Genomic DNA, 10,812 nt, shown 5'->3' with positions numbered 1-10,812 from the left:
AGAGACTCAGCCAAATGAGGAAAACATGAAAGACCTAATTTTGATTGGTGGCAGAGGATCAGAGAATTCTACCAAAAATACATATAAAAAGCGTTTTGTTGCCTAGAATGCAAGGTGCTAAACCCTAGGAAACCCTCTGAGGGCGCAGCCATCGTGGCGATGAGATCTTGGCGTCCCATTGTCCGGCCAGGGGCCGGTGCCATTTCGCCCCGCTCTGAGGGGGCCGCCGACTTTATCTTACATTGTTACGGCGTGAGGAGAGTTTTCATCACTCGGAGCCAGGGGAGTCTTCATCACTGAACTTTTCGATTTTTTTCCCTAGTGTATTCCTAGCATCTTTCTGCCAGATCCTCCGCTCAGCTGTGACAGCCTCCTGTCACGTCAGTCTGCCGCAGGGGCCTGATTTTGAGTTTTCTCTTTCCTTGTACCCCTCAAGCCCTTGACTTCACGGAGGGGGCTCCCAGGATGGCTCGCGGCCTCGCCATTTCACTCAGCCACACAGTCTATGCCTCTCCCGCCCGGCGGCAGGTGGGCTTGGAGGCGCGCGGGCCAGAAAGGTTTCCCAGCGCTTCTCGCCCCTTGGCCGCCGCCCCCGCCCGGCGCGAGCGCTCGGCGCGCGTTCTGGGCTGTCTGTGCCCGGCGCGCGCCGCGAGCCCGCGCTCGCTCCCCCCACCCCTCCTCGCGCTCTCAGCGGCCCGGACAGCGCGCCGCCTCACGCTGTCCTCAGGCTGTCCCCGTCGGCCTTCGCGGCGCGCACACACGCCCGGCCCAAGCTCCCCACTCGGGCCGGCCGGCTCGCGGGTTCGGTCGCCCCGCCCCCCTCGGCGCCACTGCTGGGCGCTTGCGCGGGGCGCGTGGCCGTGGCCGGGGTCTCCGCTACAGCCGGTGCTGCCGCCGCCGCAGCCTCAGTCAGTCAGTCAGTCCCCAGCAATGGCGGAAGGAGGTGAGCGAGAGGAGCTGCTCTCGCCGTCGCCGGTCTCCCCAGCCAAGCGGCTGTGCTCGTGGCCCAGCCCGCCGCCTCACTACCCTCGCGGTTCGTCCGGGACGGTCAGCGGCGGGGCAGGGGGCGTCGGCGGTAGCTGCCTGACCCCTGGGGCCCGCCCCCACCTGCAGCCCGAGTCCTTGCTGGACTGCGCCGCCAAGACAGTGGCGGAAAAGTGGGCGTACGAGCGGGTGGAGGAGCGCTTCGAGCGGATCCCGGAGCCCGTGCAGCGCCGCATCGTCTACTGGTCCTTCCCGCGGAATGAGCGGGAGATCTGCATGTACTCCAGCTTTCAGTACCGGGGTAGCTCCGGCGCTGGCGCTGCTGGTGGCGCCGCGGGGACTTCGCCGGCCGAGGAGGGGCCGCCGCCGCCCCCCGGGGCCGCAGCTCCGGCCGGCCCCGCCCCCGGGGCTGCCGCGGTTGGGGCGTCCCCGGGACTGGGCGCAGGAGCCAGCGCGGCCGGTGGCGGCAGCGGCGAGGGGCTGCCCTTCCGCCGGGGCATCCATCTGCTGGACAGCGGCTCCGTGGAGAACGTGCTGCAAGTCGGTAGGTGTTTGCCCGGCTCCTCTCTGGTCCCTGGCCTCCTCTTCTGCAGGTGCTTCCTCCCTGCCAGAGCCCTGGGCCGAGACCCCGGCTTTCTGCCCAACTCCTGTTCCTCTGCGGAAGGACAAACAAGTCACATAAAAAACTTTTCTCAACATCTCATTCAGGTCCACTGCCACTGTTTCCCCACTGCCCTCTACCCTCTTTTCTTTTTGTTTGAAGAGCGAATAGGTCTCTTTTTTTCTACTCTTCACTCCACTCCCCATTTTAAAGGCAAAAAAGGATGGCAGGTATGTTTTTGGGGATGTCATAATGTCGGAAATGCGTTTTTCTAATTTAAGTTTGTAGAGGAGAGGATTGTTCATGAATCTGGAGCAAGCAGTATTACAGGGAGTGTTTGAGGGACAGGCTGTCAAAGGCAATCCGTAGTCCTAGCTGATTGAAGCTGGGTGTAATTAACTTTAAAATTGGAAAAAATAAAACAGCAACAACAAAATATTGTGCATTTTAGACAGTTTTAATTGCCTGCTTTAATATTTTCTCTCCCTGGACCAGTGATGCTTGGGAATTCAGGCTGCGGACTAACAATAACCGAAGACGGAAATGTGACAGCTTCTCTTCTCCACACCCCTACCCAAGCAAAAAAAAAAAAAAAGCCGCACAATCTGGAGTGGGGGTGGGGTCTGTCTTCCTTGTCAGACTGGGGTAAATCAAAAGCTGGTCACGTTGGGTTTTTCAAATGCTTCTGTTTTAACAAGTCTTCGTATTTGCTTTTTTTTTTTTTGTAGGAAAATGAAAAATTATTTTTCTTTTACTTCTCCGGAGCTTCCAGCCAATTTGTTCATCTTATTAAGTATGTAAATGCAGTGCTCCTGATTGGTGGAGCGGTTAGGGAAAAAGATATTGCTTAACATTGACATGCTGTATGGAAAATTAAAACACTGATTTTTTTTTTTATTTGAATTGTTATAGCAGTCTGTAAGTGCACCTGTATTTTTATGCATTTTATTGTACAGTATATGCTGATATTTATTGAAGAACATTAATTTTTGAAAGGAGTTGGAGGGAAATTGTTTTTAGAATTATGGTAAACATGTACGCACACACATGCACACAAACCCCATTTAGTTCTCTTCTTCCCAGATAAAATCAACATACTAAAAATTTTTTTTCCTCAAATAGTAGTGCATTTATATAATCTGCTCTGCTTATCGAGAATCACTGTGTCTGTTTCTATTAAAATGACAGTATGCCACAATTTGTTTTGCAAATGTGAAATGTAAGTTTGTCTTGTGCTAGAATACAGTGACAGTGCATTGAGAAAGTTTTATTTGAAAAAGATTAGTCCTTTGTGTATATTTTTGAAAGAATTGAATAAACAACTAATTAAGGTGTACAGTTTTAATACTGAAATATTGAAAATGTGAAAATGAATATAGGCATTTCTCCATTAGTCTACAAAGTATTTTTTCTGTGAGTTTAAATGAGTTAACTTTTACTTTAAGACTCTTGCTTAAAATATTTTAAGCTGGAAAGGTAGTGGTTGTTTTATAGTAAGAGATGGGTTTGAAAGAGTTTTCTGAGGGGGCAAATGAGGGAGAGAAGTTTCAAAGACGTATGTATTTTTTAAATGACTGTAATGTCAAAATCCAAATGAATTCATGTTTTATGGGTGATCCAGACCACGTTTAAATAGGATTTAAAAAAATATGATAGTTGGAGAGTTTATGGAGCTGTATGTGCTTGTATGATAGTTTCTGTGACCTAGAGAAAAGACACGTAAAAGCCTGTTCTCTGCTTCTCACTTTGGTTTTCAAAGACGAAGATAGGAAAATGAATTAATACTTTTAGATAATGCTATTTGAGAACCATGATCTGTGTAATCTTAAATATTTTTCTGACCTTAATTTATGCTAATGAGTATGCAAGAGAAGGGTATTCCGTTCTCTATCATTTTAAATTCTGTAGGTTGGCGTGAAACACCCTTTAATATGTAAAACTAGGTTCACCCCTTATCTCCTAAAATTAAAATTGTATGTGACTTAATCAAGGAGATAGGTTTTATAACAGTATTACTAAAAAATGAGTGAAAAATTGATTTTTTATAGCAAGGTAGTAATCATGTTCTTCAGTTTATAACTTCAAACTTTTTTTATTGCTAAGTGGTACCAATATAAAAGTCTTCGTATTTCCTTACTGTTCCCAAGCTATAGTTGGTTATAACCTCAGAGCTGGGAAGTTATTGAAGGATGATGCTTTAGGAAGGAAGGGAAGTTGGGGTATTTGTACAACATCCTCTTAAAGAAAAGATTCATAAGGGGATTTAAATAAACATCACAATACACAACAAGTTTTGAAGGAAAATAATTTACTGGTTCAAATAGTAAGTATATTAAATACTGTAACTTTTGATTGCTTTTCACGTAGAATTTGGTAATGAGAAGTCATAGATTGTGGTTGAAAGGCTCTGTAGAAAGGTTCTGTAGAAAATACCAGATTTTGATTCAGAACTCAAACTTTCCCAGCTTGATATAAACAAATGCGAGAACTATAGGTTTGTTATGCTCAAAGGATACATTTCTTTTACATGGCAGTACTGAATCAGAAGTATTGTTCCTTTTAAAAGGAGAAAATTGCAAATTAGTCTTTTCATGGACATCTGTAAATTTGAAGCTCTGTGAATGGATTTACAGCCTGATCTCTCAGTATTATGAAGGTAATAGGGTTCAGATATTTTAAGCATCTGCATTTTTAACCTGTTTAAGAAGCCCATGGAATAGCAGTAGTATAAATCTTGTGAAAAATACTTATTCAATAGTCTGCAGATGGTATAAGAATGAGACAACTATAATTTACTAATAGTTTTAAGGTTTTGACCCTTTTTTGCTATTCACCATATTTTAAATTAATTTCTCTGTGTTAAAATTTAAAAGAGGCTTGTGTCTTCCCAGGGAAATCTGAATCGATTTAAGGAAAAGAAGCATTAGCAGTTTTTCAGTCTTAAAAATGGAAATATTATATTTAATTGGAAAAATAGATTTTTCAAAATTTGGTAAAGGCATGCAGGGGTCTTCTGTGCTGGTATATCTTAATTATATAAATATTTATCCAGAAATCTTAAATAGTTCTGATAGGCGACTTCAACAAAATCCATTACTTTTAGTCTAAACATTTTCTAAATAAGTACGTAATTTGTCCTTGGACAGTCTTCAAGACTAGAGTCACAATACTAAGTATTACCTTATGTGGAAGAGGTGTAATTACAAAGTTAATTTAAAAAAAAGGTGCATTTCGAGAAGATATTAATAACTTAAGCATCAAATAATAGGTTTATAATTATAAGCACTTATATACTATCAGTAAACATGCCTGTGAATTTTTTTTATAGTATAACTTTTGTGAAATGCAGCAGTAACAAGTATTACAGTTGTTGATTTTTAGATATAATTTGTTTTCATCTATATTTGTGTGGTGGAACAAAACATATCTACAGCTGAAAAGATTTATAGCATCATGTATAAGTTAGAGTAGGTAAAATCATAATAAAATTTAATATGGGGGAAAATGACTTAATTTATATTTAAGATATCCCAGCACTGAACTCAATTGCATACCTTTTAAGGATAAGTTGTTAACTTGTTTCCTAGTGTAGAAATTTATCAAGTTTTACATCAAGTTGCCTTTTTATTTTTTTTGAACAATGAGCTCTTCCCACTCTTTATCACCCTAATATACCACACATCTTAATAGTCAACAAATGTTTGTTGAATGAATGAATGTTAAGCATGGACTTCTCAGTGTTATAAAACTGAAAGAGAGGAAGAGAGGGAGGGGGAGAGAGAGACACAAGTCTGAATTTTTAGCACGTGGGAGATATGTGGACTTGTGCACATACTAAACTGATAACATTAAGTAGTATGAGTACTGTAATATATGTATATTTTCTGTGTTGGGCATCTGTTTTGTGTGAAGAATGGTTATTTATCGTTTTCTTTAAATGAAAGCCTTAAATAAATCTTAAGAGTTCTGCTGCTAACCAAAAAGTAGGCAGTTCAAATCCACCAGCTGTTCCTTGGAAACCCTATGGAACAGTTCTGTAGGGTCGTTATGAATTGGAATCAGCTCGATAGCAACGGATGTTTTTGGTAGAACTTCGGCTTTTAAAAATAATGAATTAACTAAGATAGTAGATTTTATTTTAGAAGTTATCTCTGTTTTAGGAATACTTTTTATATAATATCGAAGTATGAGTGACAAGTCTAAATTTTGAAGTGAAAGGTATGGAAATTTATTCCTGTAAGAAGCAATTTTTATTTTTATTTTTGCTTTCAATAGTGGCTATTAAAAATCAAGGCATTAACTATATCCTGTTATGGTGCTGGCTATACGAATCTATGCATGTGTTAAATTGTATGGAACTGTACACCAACTTCCGTTGCCATTGAGTCGATTCCAACTCATAGGGTGCTATAGGACAGAGTAGAACTGCCCCATAGGGTTTACAAGGAGCGACTGGTGGATTTGAACTGCCGACCTTTTGGTTAACAGCTGAGCTCTTAAGCACTGTACCACCAAGGCTCTGTGTACCAAAAGCTAGTCAATTTTTACTTTATGATAATTTAGAAAATAAAACTTAAAAAAAAATCAAGGTGTTAAATATAAGTCAATAAATTAATGCACAGCAGAAATACTGAAAATGCTTCTCATACTTATTTCTTGTTGCCTAATAGTTTCATATTAATTTTAAACTTAAAAAAAATGACTTTTTAAAGCTGTTGGATATGGCTTAAATTAGAATTTACCATTTCATTTTATTAGGCATGCATTATTTCAATTTAATTGCATGATTGATTAATTTTTTAATATATGTTAGACTTTTTGGACAAATAAGTGGCTGTTTAAAGGTTAAACCTATTATTACTCTTGGTAAAAAATGATGATTATGCAGTATAGCGCTCAGAGTATACATGTATGGATGAACAGATTACTATGTTTTTTTTTTTTAAACTTTTATAACTCTTCTTTAGAAATGGGTAACCCCAAAAGCATATGACCCATGTCTTAACCTCTGTTTCCGATCCTAAATTAACATGGATGAGAATTAGCGTTAGGTTTTTTTATTAGATTACCATCCATTTCAGATTATCTTTTGTGGATTTCCTACTTTGTGATTTATTTATAAGCTCATTTTATTCCTGATACAGGCAGCGTTCTTCTTGACCACTTCTAGCCTGTCATCAAGTTGGTATGTCAAGGACATAAAACTCATTTTAATATTAGCCTTAACATTATATAATTGTATGCTAAATTATTCTATGATACGTTTCATAATTATATATAACCCACTGATGAATTTTTAGTTTTCAGTATAACTACTCTCCCACTTAGAATGTGTAATTTGATACACCCTAACTTGTGCTCAGTAAATGTTTGTTGAATGAGTAAGTAAATTCTCATATAACTTTTTTATACTTGTGTAGTATTGACATTTCTGTTCATTAATTTTTATGTGACTGGAACCTAGGAGATATAATGACCCTTTGTGGCTTAATTTCAGGCTGTTTCTGGTTTTTAAAAAGTTACATTGATTAAAAAAATACCTTTGATGCTTATTACACCCATAACGCAAAAATCAGTGTTATGCAAAAATGAAGGATGACCACATCAGATCATAAAATATTATGTGAGACACATATGTCCCTTTGGACCCAAGAGGCGAAAAATGTAGGTGGGCACACTACACCCCACTGGTCATGAAAGATTACTGCCAGGTGTACATCGTTAATGTGCAAAATTGATGGATAGTAGATTTTTTACTGTTGTCATAAATGCAAAAGGTAGGATAAGGGTTAATGAGATAGTCAACAAGTGAGGAGTAGGTATATTAAATAGTTCTTGATTCATTCATTTTATCACTTGTTATGTGTATGGCTCAGTAAATAATTGTTATCCTGTTTTTGGTGGGAATCTTTCCAGAATACTTTGTTTTCCTACCTTGGGGTATAAAACCAGTGCTTCTTTGTAATTATGTTGCCATCTTTCTGTAGGCAGGAGGTTTTAAACTTGAATGGGTACTTGACTCTAGGGGGTTCTCTGAAACCTGCTTTTGAAAAGTTATATTTATACATGTTTTTGTGTCATATGATTGTTTTTCATTATAATAGAGTGATGAATGTGGTACCCAAAGCAGTGTAACATTGTTACCATCTTAAAAAAGCAGGCTTGAGTCAAAAGAAGCACCCTTCTCCCTAGTGGTTTGCTTGCCTTAAAAAACGTTGTTTATGTGTTTATTATCATCAGTCATTAAGGAAATTCAAATTAAGTCTCAATGAGATACTACTACATACACACTAAAATAAAACGAAACAAAAAAAGCAAACCCATTGCTGCCAAGTTGATTCCAACTCATGGTGACCCCACGTGTTACTGAGTAGAACTGCTCCATAGGGTTATCTTGGCTATAATCTTTTTGGAAGCAGATCTCCAGGCCTTTATTCTGTGGCACTGCAAGATGGTTTTGAACCACCAACCTTCAGGTCAGTAGTCAGGAGCATACTGTTTGCACCACCCAGAGGTCTGCATATACTCATAGCTACAACAGAACAAAACACTGCCTGGTCCTGTGCCATCCTTACACTCGTTGTTATGCTTGAGCCCATTGTTGCAGTCACTGTGTCAGTCGATCTTTTTGAGGGTCTTCCTCTCTTTCACTGACCCTCTACTTTACCAAGCATGATGTCCTTCTCCAGGAACTGGTTCTTCCTGATAACATGTCCAAAGTATGTGAGATAAAGTCTCACTATCCTTGCTTCTAAGAAGCATTCTAGCTCTACTTCTTCCAAGACAGATTTGTTCGTTCTTCTGGCAGTCCATATTCAATATTCTTTGCCAACACCATAATTCAAATGCATCAATTCTTCTTCAGTAGTCTTTATTCATTGTCCAGTTCTCGCATGCATATAAGGTGATTGAAAACACCATGACTCGTGTTAGGTGCACCTTAGTCCTTAAAGTGACATCGTTGCTTTTTAATGCTCTCAAGAGATCTTTTGCAGCAGATTTGCCCAGTGCAATGTGTTGTTTGATTTCTTTACCGCTGCTACCATGGAGGTTGATTGTGGATCCAAGTAAAATGAAGTCCTTGACAACTTCAGTCTTTTCTTCATTTTCCATGATGTTGCTTATTGGTCCAGTTGTGAGGATTTTTGTTTTCTTTATATACAATCCATACTGAAGGCTTTGATCTTTATCAGTAAGTGCTTCAAGTCCTCTTCACCTTCAGCAAGCAAGATTGTGTCACCTGCATATCACAGGTTGTTAATGAGTTTTCCTCCAATTCTGATGCCCATTCTGCTTCATACACACACTAGACTGGCTAAAAATAGAAAGACTGACAATACTAAGTTCTGACAAGGGTGTGGAGCAAGTGGTACTCTCATACATTGGTGATGGGAGTACAAAATGGTACAGCCACTTTGGAAAATAGTTTCCCATAAAGTTAATCATACACTTAATCATAAGACTCAGCAATCCCACTTCTACACATTACCTGAGAGAAATGAAAACATTTGTTCATACAAAGACCGGTACTTGAATATTCATAGCAGCTTTGTACATTATAGCCCCAAACAACTAGAAACAACCCAATGCCTATCAGTGGGTGAATGAATAAAGAAATTGTTGTATATCCATACAATAGAATACTATTCAGCAGCAAAAAAGAACTAATTACAACTCAGCCATATGGACGAATATCAATAGCATTATGTTAAATAAAAGAAGGCAGACACAAAAGGCTATATACAATACAATTCCATTTATCTTGAAATTCTAGAAAACCCAAAGCTATAATGATGAAGTATATTAGTGGTTGCTAGGAAAGAGGGGAGGGTGGTATGGGAGAACTTTTTTGGGCAATGGAAATGTTCTATGATTGTGGTGGTGGTTACTTGGCTGTTCATTTGTCGAAACTTATTGCATCGTTTGCTTAGAATCGATAAATTTTATTCAGTGTAAATTTTACCTAAATTTTTTTGTATTTTAAAGAAAGGAACAATGGTTTTCAGTCTTGGTTTCACATTGAAATTACCTGGGAACTTTTCGAAAATGTCAATGCTGAGGCTTCATCCCAAATTAATTAAATCAAAATATGTGGAGAATGAGGACCAAACTTCAGAATTTTTAAAATGCTCCCCTGGTAGTTTTATGTGCAGCCGAGATTGAGAAACACTGCTGTAGAAGAGTGATCATCTCAATTAGTGTTACCAGTATTTTAAAACCTATTGTTGGCAATGAAAACATTATGTCATTTTTACAACACAAATGCTGTGAAGTATTTTAACCCTCTTTCCTACTTCAGTCCATTCTGTTTTACCTATCGTAGATTTATTGATGAATCTCAAAGAGAATTATCTCACCATTTAAAAAATGTGTGCATCTGTATTTTGGAATGGTCTCATTACAAACTGTATAAATTCTTTTTCACTGTCACCACAATCAAAAATAACTTGTAGAAATGTAATGCCAAGGTATAATTTTCTTCATGTTTTTTCACTAACTCACTCTTTCATAAAATTTACATTTAACTTTTTTAATGTTCTATACAAAATAGAACATAATTCCTCTATTTAAAGAATACACAGTTTAGTGCAGGATACACATATACAATAGCATTTAGCAGACTGTTTTGTAGTAATAGAGGTGGTTACTATGGGGGCTGGATATTTTGCTCCATTTTTATATAGTTCTAATTATAATATTAAAATTATGTCTCATTACAATGAAGATTGAAAGCACTATATACTGCTCTCCTTTCATGAAATTGTTACTGTATTAACATTTCATATGTCTTGTGATACTCTAGTCTGTAACTGATTCCAAGAGGTAACATTGGCAGGTGGGAATATGATGAAAATATTACCAGATATTAATCCTTTTTTCTTAGAATAAACTATAGATTCCTGGCTTTAGCATAGCTTTATTATCTTCAGATAACCCTATTTTAAAAAACAAAAAATTGTTGCTTCTTTTTAGGTACAAAAATATGATGGAGCTAATCAGCAAAATAGATTTTTGTCCATTCATTGTCTTGTAGTCTGTAAGAAAAAAAAAAAATTCTTTTTTTTTTTTAAAAAGTCTGTAAGCAACAGGAAAATGTGTCTTTGGAAGACATAGGAATAATTTCATTTTTTTTCCTATTCATTCATGGTTTTATTGAATGGAAGCCTGCAGCCTTAATACATTCAGGAAAAGCCAGCCTGCTTATTGTGCTTAAATCTGTCAACACC

The 10,812-nt window shown here is 38.6% G+C and overlaps 1 protein-coding gene across 2 annotated transcripts in view; it reads left to right on the top strand.

The window, feature by feature from the left end:
* Nucleotides 1-746: 746 nt before the first annotated feature.
* Nucleotides 747-10,812, top strand: part of ZSWIM5 (zinc finger SWIM-type containing 5) — a 203,558-nt gene continuing 193,492 nt past the window's right edge. For both annotated transcript variants that reach the window (XM_049879122.1, XM_049879121.1), the window contains exon 1: nucleotides 747-1,528. In XM_049879122.1, coding sequence (XP_049735079.1) covers nucleotides 931-1,528 — 598 coding nt within the window. In that variant the 5' untranslated portion in view covers nucleotides 747-930. The remainder of the gene's footprint in view (nucleotides 1,529-10,812) is intronic.

The sequence above is a fragment of the Elephas maximus genome, chromosome 3, assembly GCF_024166365.1.
Source record: "Elephas maximus indicus isolate mEleMax1 chromosome 3, mEleMax1 primary haplotype, whole genome shotgun sequence".
In the NCBI taxonomy this organism is placed as follows: Eukaryota; Metazoa; Chordata; class Mammalia; order Proboscidea; family Elephantidae; genus Elephas; species Elephas maximus.
Note: the sequence above shows the minus strand (reverse complement) of the source record. Positions and strands in the feature narration are given on the sequence as shown.